Raw genomic sequence first — 23961 nt, forward strand, 5'->3', positions numbered from 1 at the left:
TTCAATGCACTGGTGTTTGGGGGATTCAATGCAAAGTCATTTGACATTAAATAACCTTATCAATCCAATTAAAGTTAAATCGCATGATCGAAACGAGAGATTACACGACCGTGAAATGTCTCATTCAGTAATTTCATCGTTTCACCGCACAGTGGATTCAATCGAAAACAGTAAAACTTTTTTTGCATTTCACTATGTAATGCTCCAGTTACTAACCCTAAAATGTCAGTTTTTTTGTTTGATAACACTGTACTTGTACTTGCGATGCCCTAGATAATTTATATATAATTTAAAATTTGTTACAGAATATTATTATGGTTTGTACGTTTCGAAAGTGGTGACAAAGATCGCCCAGGTCTCCCAAAAAGTGTGAAGACCAAGAACTGGAAGAATTTCTAAATGAAAATTATTGTCATACTCAACAAGAGCTTGCAAAATCATTGGCAATTTCAAAACATTTGCAAGCAGCAGGAATCATCTAAATGAAGGGAAATTGCGTACCATACGAAGTAAACTGAGAAACCTTGAAAAAAAGATCTTGTATGTCTGAAATGCTGCTTGAACTCTATAAAAAAAATCATTTCAGCCAACCAGATGAATTGACACCAAAGCCAAATATCCATAGCGCTAAGGTAATGCTCTGTATTTGGCGGGACCAAAAGGGTCCTATCTATTATGATATTTGTTTCGATCGATATAGAATTCTCTCTCTGTGATACGTTTCACTTCAGAACAGAGTATTCGAAATTGACATCATTCGTTCTTGGCCTCAAAAGATGAACTGTTCTTTTGGTTCGGAATCCATATCATGCCAGGAAGATAGGAAAAGGTCATAGCTAACTATGGCCTATTGGCCTATTACGAATAAATTTATATTGTACCACATTTAGTTAACACATTTTTAAGTCATGCACCCAATAAATATATCGCATTCACAAATTTTTATCCAAGTCCAATTGTCTTAAATCATAAATCACTCTTTTAATTTTCTGTCTGTCACATCATCGCCCACCCACATTACCCTAAAGAATCTTAATATATGTAATAAAAGATTTTTTTGTTTCGTATAAAATACCAAACACAAATTAAATTTGTTATTATACAAATTAAATACTTCTCTTATCAGCACTAAAATATCTACAAAAATCAAATCTCTAGATGTTTAGTAGCAATTTAATAAACATTTTAAAATTTATTATCATTTCATTAGTCGTCCAAAAAGGTTTAACTTTCGATTTAAATTTTAACTCGATAAATGTTACCGAGATGTCTACGTATTTGCAACATTTTAATGCGGAATATTTTCTGAAAGAAACCTCCGAGCTGACAGTGGTACAAAGTGTTCATCATAAAAGAGCCAAATATTATTTCAATGAATTATCTGGGGAATATTTCAAGACGTTAAGTGATATCAAGATAAAGTTGGAAGATGTTCAACGTGATTATAGGCATGATTTTGCTTATTTTAATGTGATGTTTATTGATTCATATGAAAGTTTTCGGTAAGTGGGAAAGCCACATGAAAATAGTCATAAGAAATCTTTTCAAAGATTTATAGATCTTTGAAATGATTGAAATATAAAATCAGATAAGCAGATGTATAATTTTATATTTGTATCTTTCTTTTTCAGAAAAATCGATCCTGGACCCGAAACAGTCACCGAAGACTTCAGTGAATATTATCTAATTATATTTTATTCTGTTGGTAAAAATCCCGAAAAGGAAATACAAAAAATATTTGATTATTGTTGGTACTATTACACGGTTAATGTCGCCCTATTACTACAAACTCAGGAACAAATGCCAATACAGTTATATACCTATTATCCCTTTACACCGAAATCCTGCCATAATGCTCAATTACACATAATTAATCAAAATAAGTCCATAAGAGATTTAAAAGGTTCTGAACTTTATCCAGATAAATTTCATGATTTCCATAATTGTACGCTAATGGCTGCTTTGTGGAATGTACCGCCATATCTGACACTGCCAGTTCAGGGTTATAATTTAGGGGAAATGGAAGGCATGGAAGGATTTCTATTACAAGTTTTGGCTGATGTCTTAAACTTTAGAATATTCTACAAAATACCACCCAATAATGAACAAAGAGGTTTGGTAAAAGCAGATGGCACGGTAACAGGTGCCGTAAAAATGGTAATTTAATAAAAAAAATATTCAAGTGTTATTAAAATATTATTAACATTTCTTATTCTTACAGTTAAATGACCGACTAGCGGATCTAAGTTTGGGTTCTTTCCGTTGCACTCTGGAACGTTCTACTGCCATGAGTCCATCGATGACATTTTATCAAACCATGCAAGTGTTTACGGTGTTGGCTTGGCGTCAACCTTGGACCAGTTTCGAAATTATTGCATATCCTTTTGATTTTCACATTTGGCTTGTGTTATTAATACTAATGCTATTGCTTCTAAGCACTCCACATATTTTGGAACATTTAAGCCTGCAGATTTTGAAATTCATTTATGGTTTTACTTCTGCCAGATTTATAAATATCAATATAGTAGCCATTATTTTTGGTCAAACTGCTCATACTTTGCCACTACGCAACTTTGCACGTTATATATTCTTTATGTGGATTTTACTAACCATGATTTTACGCTCCATATACCAAGGTTCCTTATATGACTTTCTTAAATCACAAAAAACCTTAGCTCCTCCCGATACAGCCGCCGAATTAACTGAACGTAAATACCAGCTTATTGTCAATATGGCCACCGGTGACTCCTTTTCGGGCATACAAGTTATACGTGATAATTTAATAGACGTTTTAATTATGAACATCAGCGATGCCGGTGGCTTTCCTTTATTAGAAGCCAATCCCAATAAGCGTTATGTGACCGGTACGCCCAAGGATTTTCTAACTTACTACGTTAATACTCATGACAAATATGGGATATTCCATGTCTTAAAGGAAACTATATTTTCGCAACAGTTGTGTATGTATTTTACCAAACATTCTTTTTTGGTGATGCCATTTGATCATGTCTTACAAAATTTACGAAGTTTTGGTTTAATCGATTACTGGGCTAGACTGGTGTTGGATGATCGTTTTCTGGAAGAGGTGGATGAGATGACAACTGAAACTCCTCTAACGTTTACACAGTTATCGGGTATTTTCGAGATTTGTATGTATTTATATTTATTTACAGTTGTATTATTTATATGTGAGCTTTTGTGGTTTAAGTTTAATAAAAGAAATGAGAGTTTTTAAATGGGATCTGTTAAAAAAATCGGTTTTTAGTTTGATCAGGCATATTTCAAAAATTAATTTTAATATCCACCACCAAAAAGTTATGCTTTATATTGACTTTGTAACAAATCGAAATATTTATCGTATAGCACCAAAAATATTGTAATTCTGAGTTTTTATAAAATTCAAATCAGTAATTTCGAAAAAAGTGAAAATAAATATAAACGGATAGTCCGGTTTTAATAAAATTTTCCACTGATATAAGAGTTGTAGCTAAGCTTAAATTTAGAATTTTAACACCAAGGTAGAAGTATAAAGGCCCCAAATCTAGTTACCTAATAAAATCACACAAAGATCGAGGAAAAGGGGCAATAATCCGTGATCACTATTTTTTCATACATATATTAAATGTCGTTAATAAGAGGTCCTAGAGGATAAAAGGCAATACTCTGTGGTCACTCTTACTTCCAACCAAATATCAATATTTATATAAAAAATCTAAAATCAATCATATATCGTTAATAAGTGGTCCTAGAGGAAGAAGAGCAATAATATGTGATCACTCTTATTTCATACCAAATATCGATTTTTATATGAAAAATCTAAAATCACTCATATACCGCTAATAAGAGGCTCTAGAGGAAAAAGGGCAATAAACTGTGATCACTCTTATTTCATACCAAATATCGATATTTATATGAAAAATCTAAAATCACTCAGATATCGTTAATAAGAGGTACTAGAGGAAAAAGGGCAATAATCTGTGATCACTTTTATTTCAAACCATGTCAAAATTTTATGAAAAATCTAAAATCACTCATATATTGTCAATAAAAGGTCCTAGAAAAGAAAGGGCAATAATCTGTGACCTATCAAATATCGATTTGTATAAGAAAAATCTAAAATCACTCATATATCGTTAATAAGAGGTCCTAGAGGAAAAAGGGCAAAAATCTGTGATCACTCTTATTTCATACCAAATATCGATTTTTATATGAATAAATTAAAATCACTCATATATCGTTAATAAGAGGTCCTAGAGGAAAAAGGGCAAAAATCTGTGATCACTCTTATTTCATACCAAATATCGATTTTTTATGAAAAATCTAAAATCACTCATATATCATTAATAACAGGTCCTAGAGGAAAAAGGGCAAAAATCTGTGATCACTCTTATTTCATACAAAATAAAGATTTTTATATGAAAAATCTAAAATCACACATATATCGTTTATAAGAGGTCCTAGAGGAAAAAGGGCAATAATCTGTGATCACTCTTATTTCCCACCAAATATCGATTTTTATATGAAAAATCTAAAATCACTCATATATCGTTAATAAGAGGTCTTAGAGGAAAAAGGGCAAAAATCTGTGATCACTCTTATTTCATACCAAATATCGATTTTTATATGAATAAATTAATATCACTCATATATAGTTAATAAGAGGTCCTAGATGAAAAAGGGCAAAAATCTGTGATCACTCTTATTTCATACCAAATATCGATTTTTATATGAAAAATCTAAAATCACTCATATATCGTTAATAAGAAGTCCTAAAGGAAAAGGGCAATAATCTGTGATCACTCTTATTTCATACAAAATATCGATATTTATATGAAAAATCTAAAATCACTCATATATCGTTTATAAGAGGTCCTAGAGGAAAAAGGGCAATAATCTGTGATCACTCTTATTTCATACCAAATATCGATTTTTATATGAAAAATCTAAAATCACTCATATATCGTTTATAAGAGGTCCTAGAGGAAAAAGGGCAATAATCTGTGATCACTCTTATTTCATACCAAATATCGATTTTTATATGAAAAATCTAAAATCACTCATATATCGTTAATAAGTGGTCCTAGAGGAAATATAGCAATAATCTGTGATCACTCTTATTTCATACCATATATCGATTTTTATATGAAAAATCTAAAATCACAAATATATCGTTAATAAGAGGTCCTAAAGAAAAAGGGCAATAATCTGTGATCACTCTTATTTCATACCAAATATCGATTTTTATATGAATAAATTAATATCACTCATATATCGTTAGTAAGAGGTCCTAGAGGAAAAAGGGCAAAAATCTGTGATCACTCTTATTTCATACCAAATATCGATTTTTATATGAAAAAATTAAAATCACTCATATATCGTTAATAAGAGGTCCTAGAGGAAAAAGGGCAAAAATCTGTGATCACTCTTATTTCATACAAAATATCGATTTTTATATGAAAAATCTAAAATCACTCATATATCGTTAATAAAAGGTCCTAGAGGAAAAAGGGCAAAAATCTGTGATTACTCTTATTTCATACCAAATATCGATTTTTATATGAAAAATCTAAAATCATTCATATATCGTTAATAAGAGGTCCTAAAAGAAAAAAAAATGACTCATATATCATTAATAAGTGTCCTAAAGGAAAAAGGGCAATAACATGTGATCACTCTTATTTCATACCAAATATGGATTTTTATATGAAAAATCTAAAATCACTCATATATCGTTAATAAGAGGTCCTAGAGGAAAAAGGGCAATAATCTGTGATCACTCTTATTTCATACCAAATATCGATTTTTATATGAATAAATTAAAATCACTCATATATCGTTAATAAGAGGTCCTAGAGGAAAAAGGGCAAAAATCTGTGTAACTCTTATTTCATACAAAATATCGATTTTTATATGAGAAATCTAAAATCACTCATATATCCTTAATAAAAGGTCCTAGAGGAAAAAGGGCAAAAATCTGTGATCACTCTTATTTCATACCAAATAACGATTTTTATATGAAAAATCTAAAATCATTCATATATCGTTAATAAGAGGTCCTAAAGGAAAAAGGGCAATAATCTGTGATCACTCTTATTTCATACAAAATATCGATATTTATATGAAAAATCTAAAATCACTCATATATCGTTTATAAGAGGTCCTAGAGGAAAAAGGGCAATAATCTGTGATCACTCTTATTTCATACCAAATATCGATTTTTATATGAAAAATCTAAAATCACTCATATATCGTTAATAAGTGGTCCTAGAGGAAATAAGCAATAATCTGTGATCACTCTTATTTCATACCATATATCGATTTTTATATGAAAAATCTAAAATCACAAATATATCGTTAATAAGAGGTCCTAAAGAAAAAGGGCAATAATCTGTGATCACTCTTATTTCATACCAAATATCGATTTTTATATGAATAAATTAATATCACTCATATATCGTTAATAAGAGGTCCTAGAGGAAAAAGGGCAAAAATCTGTGATCACTCTTATTTCATACCAAATATCGATTTTTATATGAAAAAATTAAAATCACTCATATATCGTTAATAAGAGGTCCTAGAGGAAAAAGGGCAAAAATCTGTGATCACTCTTATTTCATACAAAATATCGATTTTTATATGAAAAATCTAAAATCACTCATATATCGTTAATAAAAGGTCCTAGAGGAAAAAGGGCAAAAATCTGTGATTACTCTTATTTCATACCAAATATCGATTTTTATATGAAAAATCTAAAATCATTCATATATCGTTAATAAGAGGTCCTAAAAGAAAAAAAAATGACTCATATATCATTAATAAGTGTCCTAAAGGAAAAAGGGCAATAACATGTGATCACTCTTATTTCATACCAAATATGGATTTTTATATGAAAAATCTAAAATCACTCATATATCGTTAATAAGAGGTCCTAGAGGAAAAAGGGCAATAATCTGTGATCACTCTTATTTCATACCAAATATCGATTTTTATATGAATAAATTAAAATCACTCATATATCGTTAATAAGAGGTCCTAGTGGAAAAAGGGCAAAAATCTGTGTAACTCTTATTTCATACAAAATATCGATTTTTATATGAAAAATCTAAAATCACTCATATATCCTTAATAAAAGGTCCTAGAGGAAAAAGGGCAAAAATCTGTGATCACTCTTATTTCATACAAAATATCGATTTTTATATGAAAAATCTAAAATCACTCATATATCGTTAATAAAAGGTCCTAGAGGAAAAAGGGCAAAAATCTGTGATTACTCTTATTTCATACCAAATATCGATTTTTATATGAAAAATCTAAAATCATTCATATATCGTTAATAAGAGGTCCTAAAAGAAAAAAAAATGACTCATATATCATTAATAAGTGTCCTAAAGGAAAAAGGGCAATAACATGTGATCACTCTTATTTCATACCAAATATGGATTTTTATATGAAAAATCTAAAATCACTCATATATCGTTAATAAGAGGTCCTAGAGGAAAAAGGGCAATAATCTGTGATCACTCTTATTTCATACCAAATATCGATTTTTATATGAATAAATTAAAATCACTCATATATCGTTAATAAGAGGTCCTAGAGGAAAAAGGGCAAAAATCTGTGTAACTCTTATTTCATACAAAATATCGATTTTTATATGAAAAATCTAAAATCACTCATATATCCTTAATAAAAGGTCCTAGAGGAAAAAGGGCAAAAATCTGTGATCACTCTTATTTCATACCAAATAACGATTTTTATATGAAAAATCTAAAATCATTCATATATCGTTAATAAGAGGTCCTAAAGAAAAAAGGGCAATAATCTGTGATCACTCTTATTTCATACAAAATATCGATATTTATATGAAAAATCTAAAATCACTCATATATCGTTTATAAGAGGTCCTAGAGGAAAAAGGGCAATAATCTGTGATCGCTCTTATTTCATACCAAATATCGATTTTTATATGAAAAATCTAAAATCACTCATATATCGTTAATAAGTGGTCCTAGAGGAAATATAGCAATAATCTGTGATCACTCTTATTTCATACCATATATCGATTTTTATATGAAAAATCTAAAATCACAAATATATCGTTAATAAGAGGTCCTAAAGAAAAAGGGCAATAATCTGTGATCACTCTTATTTCATACCAAATATCGATTTTTATATGAATAAATTAATATCACTCATATATCGTTAATAAGAGGTCCTAGAGGAAAAAGGGCAAAAATCTGTGATCACTCTTATTTCATACCAAATATCGATTTTTATATGAAAAAATTAAAATCACTCATATATCGTTAATAAGAGGTCCTAGAGGAAAAAGGGCAAAAATCTGTGATCACTCTTATTTCATACAAAATATCGATTTTTATATGAAAAATCTAAAATCACTCATATATCGTTAATAAAAGGTCCTAGAGGAAAAAGGGCAAAAATCTGTGATTACTCTTATTTCATACCAAATATCGATTTTTATATGAAAAATCTAAAATCATTCATATATCGTTAATAAGAGGTCCTAAAAGAAAAAAAAATGACTCATATATCATTAATAAGTGTCCTAAAGGAAAAAGGGCAATAACATGTGATCACTCTTATTTCATACCAAATATGGATTTTTATATGAAAAATCTAAAATCACTCATATATCGTTAATAAGAGGTCCTAGAGGAAAAAGGGCAATAATCTGTGATCACTCTTATTTCATACCAAATATCGATTTTTATATGAATAAATTAAAATCACTCATATATCGTTAATAAGAGGTCCTAGAGGAAAAAGGGCAAAAATCTGTGTAACTCTTATTTCATACAAAATATCGATTTTTATATGAAAAATCTAAAATCACTCATATATCCTTAATAAAAGGTCCTAGAGGAAAAAGGGCAAAAATCTGTGATCACTCTTATTTCATACCAAATAACGATTTTTATATGAAAAATCTAAAATCATTCATATATCGTTAATAAGAGGTCCTAAAGAAAAAAGGGCAATAATCTGTGATCACTCTTATTTCATACAAAATATCGATTTTTATATGAAAAATCTAAAATCACTCATATATCGTTAATAAAAGGTCCTAGAGGAAAAAGGGCAAAAATCTGTGATTACTCTTATTTCATACCAAATATCGATTTTTATATGAAAAATCTAAAATCATTCATATATCGTTAATAAGAGGTCCTAAAAGAAAAAAAAATGACTCATATATCATTAATAAGTGTCCTAAAGGAAAAAGGGCAATAACATGTGATCACTCTTATTTCATACCAAATATGGATTTTTATATGAAAAATCTAAAATCACTCATATATCGTTAATAAGAGGTCCTAGAGGAAAAAGGGCAATAATCTGTGATCACTCTTATTTCATACCAAATATCGATTTTTATATGAATAAATTAAAATCACTCATATATCGTTAATAAGAGGTCCTAGTGGAAAAAGGGCAAAAATCTGTGTAACTCTTATTTCATACAAAATATCGATTTTTATATGAAAAATCTAAAATCACTCATATATCCTTAATAAAAGGTCCTAGAGGAAAAAGGGCAAAAATCTGTGATCACTCTTATTTCATACAAAATATCGATTTTTATATGAAAAATCTAAAATCACTCATATATCGTTAATAAAAGGTCCTAGAGGAAAAAGGGCAAAAATCTGTGATTACTCTTATTTCATACCAAATATCGATTTTTATATGAAAAATCTAAAATCATTCATATATCGTTAATAAGAGGTCCTAAAAGAAAAAAAAATGACTCATATATCATTAATAAGTGTCCTAAAGGAAAAAGGGCAATAACATGTGATCACTCTTATTTCATACCAAATATGGATTTTTATATGAAAAATCTAAAATCACTCATATATCGTTAATAAGAGGTCCTAGAGGAAAAAGGGCAATAATCTGTGATCACTCTTATTTCATACCAAATATCGATTTTTATATGAATAAATTAAAATCACTCATATATCGTTAATAAGAGGTCCTAGAGGAAAAAGGGCAAAAATCTGTGTAACTCTTATTTCATACAAAATATCGATTTTTATATGAAAAATCTAAAATCACTCATATATCCTTAATAAAAGGTCCTAGAGGAAAAAGGGCAAAAATCTGTGATCACTCTTATTTCATACCAAATAACGATTTTTATATGAAAAATCTAAAATCATTCATATATCGTTAATAAGAGGTCCTAAAGAAAAAAGGGCAATAATCTGTGATCACTCTTATTTCATACAAAATATCGATATTTATATGAAAAATCTAAAATCACTCATATATCGTTTATAAGAGGTCCTAGAGGAAAAAGGGCAATAATCTGTGATCGCTCTTATTTCATACCAAATATCGATTTTTATATGAAAAATCTAAAATCACTCATATATCGTTAATAAGTGGTCCTAGAGGAAATATAGCAATAATCTGTGATCACTCTTATTTCATACCATATATCGATTTTTATATGAAAAATCTAAAATCACAAATATATCGTTAATAAGAGGTCCTAAAGAAAAAGGGCAATAATCTGTGATCACTCTTATTTCATACCAAATATCGATTTTTATATGAATAAATTAATATCACTCATATATCGTTAATAAGAGGTCCTAGAGGAAAAAGGGCAAAAATCTGTGATCACTCTTATTTCATACCAAATATCGATTTTTATATGAAAAAATTAAAATCACTCATATATCGTTAATAAGAGGTCCTAGAGGAAAAAGGGCAAAAATCTGTGATCACTCTTATTTCATACAAAATATCGATTTTTATATGAAAAATCTAAAATCACTCATATATCGTTAATAAAAGGTCCTAGAGGAAAAAGGGCAAAAATCTGTGATTACTCTTATTTCATACCAAATATCGATTTTTATATGAAAAATCTAAAATCATTCATATATCGTTAATAAGAGGTCCTAAAAGAAAAAAAAATGACTCATATATCATTAATAAGTGTCCTAAAGGAAAAAGGGCAATAACATGTGATCACTCTTATTTCATACCAAATATGGATTTTTATATGAAAAATCTAAAATCACTCATATATCGTTAATAAGAGGTCCTAGAGGAAAAAGGGCAATAATCTGTGATCACTCTTATTTCATACCAAATATCGATTTTTATATGAATAAATTAAAATCACTCATATATCGTTAATAAGAGGTCCTAGAGGAAAAAGGGCAAAAATCTGTGTAACTCTTATTTCATACAAAATATCGATTTTTATATGAAAAATCTAAAATCACTCATATATCCTTAATAAAAGGTCCTAGAGGAAAAAGGGCAAAAATCTGTGATCACTCTTATTTCATACCAAATAACGATTTTTATATGAAAAATCTAAAATCATTCATATATCGTTAATAAGAGGTCCTAAAATAAAAAGGGCAATAATCTGTGATCACTCTTATTTCATACAAAATATCGATTTTTATATGAAAAAATTAAAATCACTCATATATCGTTAATAAGAGGTCCTAAAGGAAAAAGGGCAATAATCTGTGATCACTCTTATTTCATACCAAATATCGATTTTTATATGAAAAAATTAAAATCACTCATATATCGTTAATAAGAGGTCCTAGAGGAAAAAGGGCAAAAATCTGTGATCACTCTTATTTCATACCAAATATCGATTTTTATATGAATAAATTAAAATCACTCATATATCGTTAATAAGAGGTCCTAGAGGAAAAAGGGCAAAAATCTGTGATCACTCTCATTTCATACCAAATAACGATTTTTATATGAAAAATCTAAAATCATTCATATATCGTTAATAAGAGGTCCTAGAGGAAAAAGGGCAATAATCTGTGATCACTCTTATTTCATACCAAATATCGATTTTTATATGAAAAAATTAAAATCACTCATATATCGTTAATAAGAGGTCCTAGAGGAAAAAGGGCAAAAATCTGTGATCACTCTTATTTCATACCAAATATCGATTTTTATATGAATAAATTAAAATCACTCATATATCGTTAATAAGAGGTCCTAGAGGAAAAAGGGCAAACATCTGTGATCACTCTCATTTCATACCAAATAACGATTTTTATATGAAAAATCTAAAATCATTCATATATCGTTAATAAGAGGTCCTAAAGGAAAAAGGGCAATAATCTGTGATCACTCTTATTTCATACCAAATATCGATTTTTATATGAAAAAATTAAAATCACTCATATATCGTTAATAAGAGGTCCTAGAGGAAAAAGGGCAAAAATCTGTGATCACTCTTATTTCATACAAAATATCGATTTTTATATGAAAAATCTAAAATCACTCATATATCGTTAATAAAAGGTCCTAGAGGAAAAAGGGCAAAAATCTGTGATCACTCTTATTTCATACCAAATATCGATTTTTATATGAAAAATCTAAAATCATTCATATATCATTAATAAGAGGTCCTAAAGGAAAAAGGGCAATAATCTGTGATCACTCTTATTTCATACCAAATATCGATTTTTTTATGAAAAATCTAAAATCACTCATATATCATTAATAAGAGCTCCTAGAGGAAAAAGGGCAATAATCAGTGATCAATCTTATTTCCTACCAAAATCTAAAATCACTCATATGAGAAATCGAACGATTTCTAAATCTCTTCTATAGTAGATTCAATATATCTACTCAGCCCTGTGATCTTCGAAGTGCAAATTCAAAATAAATGTTTTTCAATAAAATGCACAGAAATAAGTGGCCGATATACAGTGAGCCTCAAAAGTGAATATACACAAAAAATTATATGATTTTTTTTAAGATAATGAAAATCCTAAAATTTATCTATCGATTAAAATTTAAAAGTTTCGGTTTGTTGGAGAATGGATTGAATTATTGATTCTGTTGTGAAAAAAAAAGATTCAAGTAGGACTATAATGATTTTATGATTTTAAAAAAATCAAAAAATTCGCCTCACTTTTGAGGCTCACTGTATATTAGGTTGGGCATATACGATTAGGCTCGCTTGTTTTGTGGGCGGTTGTAAAATGTGATGTCAATAATGCAGGTACTGACGCTCTGATTCTCATGGTTGGAATTAAACATGTATGTTATGTATGTATGCTTAGCTTATTTCCTGACATTAATTTGTTAATAAAACCATTTAAAGATAACAAAAAAGCCTTAAACCTATATTTTATTTAATTCAAACAGATTTTTAAGTTTTATAAAAATAATTTAAAAGAACTTTTGTAACCACACAATTTTCTGCGATAATAATTCCAGTGCAAAGAAAATAATCGATGTTAAGTGTAAAAATATCATCAACAATATAAAGCCCGTAAACTGATTTAAGTTAATCATTAAAGCACTATGATAAGCAGTGGCCGAACCACGCTTTCTGGTAACCCTGTAATCCAAATTTGCCCATTCACGCCATTTATCCAAAAGTCCCGATTCATGCAAACGCAGTATGTAATTGTTGAAGCGATCAACTAAGTAGGAATGTTTAGTCAAATAAAAACCAATCTGTTGATCCTTAACTTTCATAGGTAGAACACGCAGGGCAGTGCCAAAAGTTAATTCCTCGCGTACATAACGCAGTGCAAACTCGATAATAGATATGGCCACCAAACTTTCATTTCGATGATATTCCACATAACGCATGGGAGACATTTCACTTGAGCTGTTGGTCACTAACAATGGCAATGTTTTATTCTCAATTTGTGGTACATAGAGTAAAAATTGCTGCGTCAATTCGGTGCATACTACCTTGTAGCCCTCAGCAACTAAAGCATTTAAGGTTATAGGAGGCGACTGATAAAAATTGTTGCGAAAAAGATAGAAAAGTAATGACTGATAGACGGAACGTAAAATGAATGAACTTAGAAGTGTTGTCATAAAGCGTACTCTTGTCGATGTTGTTTTTGGCACATCCTTTATTGTTATACCAATAATAACTTCAAATGTTTGAAAAATACCGCCTTTAATTTCTTTGCTTTGTAAAACATTGATAATTCCAACAACAGCATAACTCACAAACATTAAAATCCAAGTAATTCTATCAAATGGAAATGTTAATATGCCCATGGACTCATGTGAGGCTCGTTTACGTAGTATTAGAGAAATCAATGGTACATAATAGGTGACAAAAGTAGGCGTAGCTATTTTATCTCGTTCATTGGTGTGACGAAAGAAACCCATGGTTATATTGGTTTCATGATGTTGCAACTGGAAAGAAAGGAAGAAGATATCAAGATTAATATTTACATTTCAACATCTATTGTACAACTAAAAACGACTAACCTTTGTCAAGAGACCAGCATCTGGTGATTGATTTCTGTAAAACGAAATCCATTCAATGTCTACAGTGAAATTCATAGTTTCGCTGATTGCAGTTAACATTATCATTTCAAAGCCTGTCACTCGTAATTTGGGATATCTTTTATTCGTTTTATTCACCACAAATGGGGGTGAGTCCCAGGTCGTCAATTTCATGGGACATCCCTGTAAATTTTCTAATTTGTTTGGAAATATTTCCTCATTTTCAAAACCATCACCTTTAAATTTATTTATCATTTCGGGATGAGTTTGAAAGCAGTTGTTTTCCTTAAAAGGAAAGTAAGTGTAAACAAATAGTTCGCCTTTTGACGACTGCACCATAACATTACAATGCAACCAATAATTATTGAAACAATATTTAAAAATTAATTCCATTTCTTTGGCTGCCTGATCATCATGTGTTTGTAGAAAAATAAAATAATATTCCAAACTGTCATAATTTTTATTATTCTCCGCTAAATTAGTCCGTTCAAGGCTTTTGAAGGAATCGATGATAATTATATTGCAATAATAATTTCCCGGCATTTCAATACGCTCCATTTTGGAATCTTGTAGAACCAGTTGCACAGCCATAAAACCCCAAGTGGCAAATAATTTTTTCATTATGTCGTTTAACCAAAATTTCCAGGAACCGCCTCCCACTGCTATTGCTAAAACAAATGTATTTGAGTTGTTGGCAAAAACATTTTGTATTACAAAATGCAGAGCATTTGCCGCTAACAAATGCCTTTCCTCCTGTTCCTGTTGCGTAACTGTTTCTGTACGCTGGATGTATGCGTCTTGAACTACCGAAACGTTCATGATGATTGACTTGAGAATAAAATCAATTTTGCTTTTCATCCTTACCTATATAAGGAATTTATCCAGTTGTGTTTAGGAAATTAGGAAGTAGTTGACAAATAAATTGTTTGATTTTCCTGTTCTTAGAAGTATTATGTAACTACTGATTTTTACCACACACAACCATAACTATTTAACGAGTAAAATTATTGACTAATTAAAAGGTTTACTTTAGTAATGATTAACCTTCGCTTTACCAAAGGTTTTTTTGTTTGTTCATGGTTTACCAATACCCACCCGGGTGGTACTGCACTTTTACACATATATGCGAAGAACAAAATTTTAAAAAAATCAAAAAAACTTCATAAGAAATTCAAAATCATTTTAATAAAATCTACGGAACTCTTAAATTTGCATTTAATATTGTTTTTATGTTTTCGAAATAAAAAGTCAAGAGATTACTTTTGAAACGCGCCTTTTTTTATTGATATCAATTTGATACATTGCGACTAGACTCTAAATGGAAATGATTGCGACTAACATAGGGTTAATTTCATTTAAATCGAAACAAAATTAAAAAATTATTAAACTACTAAATCCGGGTGGGTATTGGTAAAGCGAAGGTTAAATTAAACCCTTCATATAGTGTGGGAACAGGACAAACTCTTTATCGAAGCCACGAGAAACAAATATATCGTACTTATGTGTTTACATTTATAATAAATAAGTAATTAAAATATTTCACAATGATTTACTTTAAGGAAATGTGTAATAAAAATTTGTTTGTGAGCTTATCTACTAATGCCTGTTACGCGAGCGGTTCAAAAAGACCTTGACTTTTTTAATGAAACACAGGTTATTGGATAACAAATAATTTTATATTTCAACATAGTCTCCTTTGAGCTCTATACACTTTGTCCACCGTTTCTCCAATTTATTTATCCCTTCCAAAAAATAAGATTTTTCGAGGATATTAAAATAGGAATTTTTGGTGAGCAAGTGATCATTTAAAATTGAAATCACTGAGCCATGTGAGATGACTATGGCTTCCACAATCTCTCGTGAATTTTTTCAATTGTTTCGGGTGTAGATACCTCAACTGGGCGTCCAGAACCTTCGGCATTTTCCGTGCTTGTACGGCCGCAATTAAATTCAGTAAACCACTTTTTACCACAGAAATTGATGAAGCGGAGTTCCCAAAATATTTATTAAGCTTAGGCTTTGCTTGAACGATGTTTTTTTTTGCGCAAAAAATAATGTTTAATAGCTGATGAAATTCACATTTTCGCATTTTCTCCTCAAGTCACGATGTAGTCTGATATTAGTCGCTGTCAAACACCAACTAAATGACACACCTTGTTATAATTTTGAAAGGCCGCACTGTTGAAAGCACCAGTGTTGTCCTTTCAGTTAAGATACGGGAAATTCAAAAAGTCACGGACTTATTGACCGCATATTGCGGTTTCATGTCTAGCAGCATATTCTGGGCGTTTTCGGCAAATGATCACATTCGTTACAGGTACCCTGTGATGGTCTGGTCGGATTTCGGCAGCTCATAATAGATAGGACCCTTTTGCTCCCACAAAGTACAGACAATTACTTTAGCAACATGGATATTTGGCTTTGGTGTCGATTTGGCTGGTTAGTCTTCACATACGATCTCTTACGCTTCGGGTTATCGTAATGGATCGATTTTTCATCGTAAGTAATGATTCAGTGCAAAAATTATATTCTTGTATAGCGTCAAGCATCATTTTGGACATTCAAAATCGTCTTTCAAGGTCTCTCAGCTTCAATTCGTATGGTACACAATTTCCCTGCTTTTGGATGAATCCTACTGCTTGCAAGTAGCTCCCAATGACTTTCCAAGCACTTTTCTAGTTTGACAACAATCTTCATGGAGTAATACCCCCAATTCTTGGTCTTCAAATTTTGTTGGATTGCATGGGCGATCTTTGTCTTCCGTGTCAAAATCACCACTTCAGAACCGCCAAAACCATCGCACGTTGAAACCTATAAAATAGGTTCACCATAAGATTGGTGTGATTCAAGTAAAGCAAAACTTTCCGCATATGACGCTTTGTTGGTACAATATTCTGTCAAATTCTAATAAATCTTACCTTTAATAACTATTTAAATGACATTTCAAATAATAAAAAAAAACAAATTCTTTATTTATTTATTAACTTTAATTAAGATGATTTTCATTGAAATAATCTTCTTAATCCTCTCAACTTGAGCGATAAGAGTTCCAATAAAAATATCAGTATTGCTATTAAATAACACACACTACAAATCATATAGATTCCCCATAAATCATCCTGTTCAATCTTGGCGTCTTGATACATATGCTTACTTGTTAAATACTTCGAATTTATATAGTGTTTTGCCCAAAACTGAATCAAACCCACAGCACGTATGTTCATGTCCTCATCGAATTTTGTGATAAGAAACGAATGTTTGGCCAAATAAATGCACAATTGTTGTTGCATTATAATCTCGGGTACAACATGAAACAAGCCAGGCTTTTGATAGGTCCTCGTATAGTAGATGAGAAACTCTTGGGAAACAATTGCATACATATTTTCTTTGATGTTCTTCTCTATATGCTTTAAAGCTATAAACTCATCCTCCGAATTGAGCACAATGCTAGAATGATTTGAGCGTTTATAGAAATGTTTGATGTCGTTAAAAGTAAACAGATTCATAACCCCACGATAACTTTCATTACCCGCTTCCTCCAAAGTTCGCGGTAGATCGGTATGGACAACATTTCGAAATAAATAGAACAATAGACCAGAATAAATTGTGCGTATTAGGAAGGTATACCATAACCAAGATGTAAATATTAGAACAGAATGTGGTAATTTGGGGTCCCGGTTAATGGGAGAACCCAATGCACAGGCAATCATTGAAAATGTTGGTATCGACTCAGGATATTTTATACGCATCCAACGGCAAATTACAATGACAATGGTCACAGTTACGGCTATAGCAGACCAGGCGCAATTTGGAAAAGGATATGACAATACTTCAAAAGTGTTCAATTTGTGAGCCGGCAGGTAGATAACTGTTACAATATTGTTTTGATAGTGCGGAAATGTAGCGCTGTACTGCGTATTTATGGAATTACGTTTACGATAGAAACCAAATACAATATCAGCAGTACGCTCAGTGAGCTGAAACAAGAAGTAAAATGGAATTAAAGTATTTTGTAGATATTAGTAACACAATTTATTTAAATATAAATATCGGCAACAATCTCTGATTACTGATAGTTCTCAATACAAAATTTTATTAATTGGAAGTATATCTTTACGAAAAACTAAAATTTGGGTTAATCTTCTAAACTACTGGTCCCATTAAAAAATGATGTACAAACCAATCATGGAAAAAGATATAGGCTTTACGAAAATTGAATTTTTGACAACCCTGTTAGATTACAAGGCACAGTGGGCAGAATCAAATTTTTTGGAAATAAAACGACTCCATTCGGTCTAAAAGTACAAAATTTTAAAATTTCAATTTTGAAATGCCTATAACTCGGAAATTATAAGACATAAATAGCATATGCACATGTTTTTTCAAGACCTACCCGAGGGCTTTCCAAAAATATAAAAATTTAAATCGGATGGAAAACTAAAAAATTGCACGTGTATAAAAATTTTACATATCGAAAGTACCCTACTTTGAGTCTTCATATCGTGGCCCCTGGATCATTTGTAGGGCCCATTTTAATAACTTAAACTCGAATACTCCTTGGCTACGCCTACGTTTATCCTCATCGGACCGGACCAGCCGTTTAGAAATGCCAGATTTATTTCCAAAAAATTTTGATTCTGCCCCACTGTGCAAGGTGAGATACAGGTTATCAAAGACGACCATCTCTGATTAGGAATAGTTTAAAGTCTATGTCTTCCTCTACGATTCGTTCATACACCATTTTGTAATCGCACCAGTAGTTAAGAAGATTCAGATTTATTACCACTTTTCATGTGCGACATGAGTGAAAGGATACTATTTCCATTTATAAGAACAAGTTTCCTAACATAATTAATTTGAAACTGCTTTTAATATAAAATAACTGTATTCAATAAAACTTTTTTAATTTCCTCTATAATTCTCAACTCACCATTTTCATAGCACCATTTCCAATCGGAGCTAAACGATCATCATGAATTTTTCTACGTATATCCAGTGAAAAATTCATTTTTTTTGCCAAATGTTGCATCAAATCCATCTCGAATCCCTTATAAGACATAACACCATTTACAGCTCCATTTATGTATACATAGGGGGCTATGTCACGCACTGCGGCCACCAGAGGACAACCATAAAAATTCGTTAACTTTGGATGAAAATAAGTTTTATTTGCCCAAGAATCATCGACAAAGCTATTGATCATTTGTGGTTCGGTATTGTCACATTTATTTTGAATAAATGGAAAATATGTAAACATATAAACTTCTCCACGGGCATTTTGTAATTGTATATTACAATTCACAATGTGATTGGCCCAGCAATATGCAAAAATACCCCGCATATCATTATAGATAGTACGATCACGTTGCATTAGGAAAATGTGATAGTATTCATTGGTGTCGTAATCGTGGGTATAAGAAACTACATCTATGTCTCTGGAAACAAGTAATACAATTTATTATGTAGCAACAAATTTTATAGAAAAAAAACTTACAAAAATGCTTCATAAGAATCCACCAATAACAAATTAAATAATCTGGGTCCCTCGATTCGTACAGGTTTTTCATAATCAACAACTACCAACTGTACAATCATATTATCCACCATATTGAATAGATGTTGCATGACATTCAGATAAAAATTGAATGGACTCTTGCGACGACACGACACAACAATTATAAATGATGGCGCCATTTTTAAGAAAAATTCCTCAACCACAACCTTAATTGAATTGGCCACGAATGCATTTAGTGCAATAGATTGAGTTTGTGCTCCTTTTACAGCCACCGATTCGAAATTTAATAAACCCGTTAGATTCATTTTGTTTGAACCGTTAGAGAGCACTGTACATTTAAAAATGAAATTTATTTCGAAAATGTAGTTCTTGTAATGTGAGAGCAAATTGTTATGTTATATTAAATAATAATACTTAATATTTATCTTGAAAACTTTCACAATTATGTAATGCTTTCGGAAATTGAATGGAAAACTTTTAAAAACTATCATTAATGAGTAGAAGCGAAGCACATTTCTTTTGGAATTAATTAAATATACCTACATATGTACATAAATATAGCTGCATATATTTGAAATGGAATTGCTTAAAATAAATTTGACCAATAATGTGAGGCTAATTGCTCCTTCTAACATGTACCGAGCATTCTCTCATGAACATAATAACTTGAATGGGGGTTGGACTTTTAATTCATCCTCGTTAAAAGCACATTACAATGAAAATGAAAAAAATAGAAAAACTGATTGATTGATGTTCGAACTCTATAAAGACATGGTTCATTAATCCAATTGGCGGATGTAGTAGAAAAATACAAAAATGGAATGGATAGCCATATATGGCATTTACAACAGCTGCCTTAGCATGAGCATGGATCAGATGGAGTCATGTGAAAGAATCCACATCATATCAAAATAGTTTAACATAAGCCTAATATGTGGCAATTCCCTGATGAATCGTATGCGCAGACAAACCAAAGATTTGTTTTACGAGCGGCTGGTATAGGACAAAATAGATAAGGGAATTCAGCCTTCACAAGTTAGAATCTGACAATTAAAAGAGGTTGGTATTTCCTTCACGCAGAGAAAAAATATAGTTGTCCATGGTTACTGTAACCATTTAAATAGTGTTTCAATATTGTTACAAGTTTTTTAACAATATTATAGTCACAGTAACTATTAACATGGTTGTGTCAACCATATATATGGTTAGAGTAAACAAGTATATGTTTGTGACAACCATTTATATGTATAATAAGTTGAAAAGTAAAAAAGGTCGACTTTTAAAAGTGAAAAATAAAAGAAAAACTGATTGATTGATGTTCGAACTCTATAAAGACATGGTGCATTGATCCAATTGGCGGATGTATTAGAAAAATACATCCACATCATATCAATATAGTATAAGATAAGCCTAATATGTGGCGATTTGTTTTACGAGCGGCTGGTATAGGACAAAATAGATAGGGGAATTCAGCCTTCACAAGCTACTTCACTCCATCTGATCTCCTTACTATTTACACCACTTATATCCGACCTAAAATGGAATACAACTCTCATGTGGGGGCCGGTGCTTCGAAGTCTATTTTGGAGTTACTCGACCGCGTACAGGAGAGGTCGAAGGTGCTTATCGGTGACAGTAGGGTATCCAGCTCTATTGACTCACTGGAACATCGTCGCAATGTGGGTTGTGTTTCACTGTTCTACCGATACTACAATGGTATGTGCTCTGCAGAAATTAGGGAACTTGTTCCTGAAACCCGTAGTTATTTACGCAACACACGTTCTTCGGCAAGGGCTCACCAATTCGTTGTCGACTGGACAGTGGATCGCACAACAAATTACAGAGAAAATTCGTTCATTAGCCGTACTGTCCGTATGTGGAATAATCTTCCTCCTGAAGTCTTTCCTGTCACTTTCAATATAGGAAAATTCAAATCTAATGTCCACAAACACTACTCCATCTATCCTCCCTACCATAACCTATTTTCCTAGTTCCAACACAATGCTTTGCATGAGTAGGAGTCATCCCTGAGCTGGTCCAAGAAAAAAAAATTAATGTGTTCCCTAGTAAATCACACACTGAATTATGTATCCAGTATATTTACGTTCGATCCGATGTACCAACATCGATTCCAATCACTACCCACCTCATTGAGTGTAGCCAATGGATGCCAAGTGTTGCACAATGGAAGCTGAACATCTCGAATTCTAGCTACACAGTTGCTACAAGAGGACATTCCTTTTACAGATGATATCTCATCCTACTTCATTGAAAACTCTACTAGATCCGTACTTGTATTTCAAAATATTTAGAGGAAAGCAAAAAGAAAACATAAAAAATAAGCCGACCATTAAAGCTTTGCTTCATATTTCCTCAATAAAGAAAGGATTTTGTTATCCCTAGAATATTGATAAGACTATGTAGGATGACTTCAAGTAATACGAAATCTATTAAAATTTTAAACGACTTTTCCAACTATGTTGAGTCGAATATTCTAACAATCGACTTTTTTTCTGAAAAGAGTCGAACAATCGATTACATTATCTATCCCAAATAAGTATAAAAGTTGATTTTTTTATTTAAAATTTTTGTTGTGAACATTTTATAAAATGCGGTTTCCTTATCAATCAATCTAGCAACCATTTTTACATTAAAATAAGTTGAAAAATGAAAAAGGTCGACTTTTCAAAAGTCGAATAAGTTTGTTATTTGACTCATTTTAGAGCTTGGAATTAATTAATTTAATTTAATATTAATTCAGAGTTAAACATTTCAGCAATTCATTCCATAAAACCATTCTCAAGAAAAACAAATTCTTTGGCTTGATTTTAAGGGTTTTTTTGATACTATTAATTCATTATTAAATTCATTCAGCCTTTGAATTGTGAAATTTTTGTTATTCAAAATCTAATCCAAATTTAATGAAAACATTTGTTCTTCATTCCATTTAAGTATTTGTTTTGTTTTAAATCATTTAAAACATTTTCTAAAACCTTTTTGTAATGGATAGAAATTGAAATTAAATTCAATAAAATAAGGAATTAATTCTATAAATAATGGATTCAATTTGTTTGAAGTACTAAGGAATTAAACCTAGGAATTAGGAATTAATTCGTAATAAATTCATTAATCAAATGGTTAAGAGAAATAATTTCATTTGAATTTGAAAATTTAATCAAGAATTAAAGACAATTCACCAGATTGGGGCAATACGTAAACATTGGTAACTAAAATGTTCAGGTGAAAATTTGTTAAATATTTCTTATCTTATTAATATACAGTGTTACTCAAAAGTGAGTAAACACCAAAAATTATTTAATTTTTTTTAAGATAATGAAAATCCTAAAATCTATCCATAGATTCAAATTTAAAAGTTTCGGTTTGTTGGAGATTGAGTTGAATAATAGATTTGGTTCTGAAAAAAATTATTTAATTTGAAATATAATGATTTTTATGATCTTAAAAAAATCAAAAAATTCACAGGTGTTTAATTGACTTCTGAGTTTAATTAAATTGAGTTAAATGAACTATTTACATTTATAAATGTAAATAGTTCATAGTTCCTACGTCTACACTTGATAAATTTTTTGTCATGACAAACTTCGGAATGTTGTCAAGAGAAACAAGTAAGAAAGTATGGTCGGTCCAGCCTGACCATATAATACCCTACAATAAATAAATGAGTAAAATAATTTTTCTTCTAAAATTTCAATAATTTATTTTCGAATGATTTTCGGAAGAGTGCATTATATGGGAGCTATAACTAATTATGGACCGATCACCATGAAATTAGGTCGTGTTATTTATGTCTATATGAAAGTTATTCGTGTTGAATTGTATTTATCACGGATAAAGTCCAATTTCGGGAGGACATTTGTATGGGAGCTAGGTGAAATAATGGACCGATTTCAGCCTATTTCAATAGGCTTCGTCCTTGGGCCGAAATAATTGCATGTAACAAATTTTATCGAAATATCTACTTTGCGCACAAAGTTAACATGGACAACCAGCAAAAGTTACCTGATTTAGTCCCCATTCCTTAATGTTATTGCATCGTTATGTCAAAATTTTTAGAACTTCAGCTCAGACAACTTTGACTTGACAACAAACATCATATATTTTTACTATAAATATTTGTCAAGTATAGACACGGGGTT

General features: G+C 30.7%; 3 protein-coding genes across 3 annotated transcripts; 1 reads left to right on the forward strand and 2 right to left on the reverse strand.

Moving 5' to 3' along the window:
- Positions 1-1266: 1266 nt before the first annotated feature.
- Positions 1267-3235, forward strand: LOC135958341 (uncharacterized). The gene is made up of 3 exons (XM_065509246.1): positions 1267-1502; positions 1632-2157; positions 2222-3235. The coding sequence occupies exons 1-3, from the start codon at positions 1267-1269 to the stop codon at positions 3233-3235; spliced, it is 1776 nt and encodes a 591-aa protein (XP_065365318.1).
- A 9968-nt stretch (positions 3236-13203) lies between these two features.
- On the reverse strand, positions 13204-15108 carry LOC135958342 (uncharacterized). Its single transcript, XM_065509247.1, has 2 exons — positions 14272-15108; positions 13204-14196 (listed from the first exon to the last, which is right to left on the reverse strand). The coding sequence occupies exons 1-2, from the start codon at positions 15106-15108 to the stop codon at positions 13204-13206; spliced, it is 1830 nt and encodes a 609-aa protein (XP_065365319.1).
- A 2183-nt stretch (positions 15109-17291) lies between these two features.
- On the reverse strand, positions 17292-20109 carry LOC135958343 (uncharacterized). Its single transcript, XM_065509248.1, has 3 exons — positions 19784-20109; positions 19220-19724; positions 17292-18266 (listed from the first exon to the last, which is right to left on the reverse strand). The coding sequence occupies exons 1-3, from the start codon at positions 20107-20109 to the stop codon at positions 17292-17294; spliced, it is 1806 nt and encodes a 601-aa protein (XP_065365320.1).
- Between the last annotated feature and the right edge of the window lie 3852 nt (positions 20110-23961).

The sequence above is a fragment of the Calliphora vicina genome, chromosome 4, assembly GCF_958450345.1.
Source record: "Calliphora vicina chromosome 4, idCalVici1.1, whole genome shotgun sequence".
Taxonomy (NCBI): Eukaryota; Metazoa; Arthropoda; class Insecta; order Diptera; family Calliphoridae; genus Calliphora; species Calliphora vicina.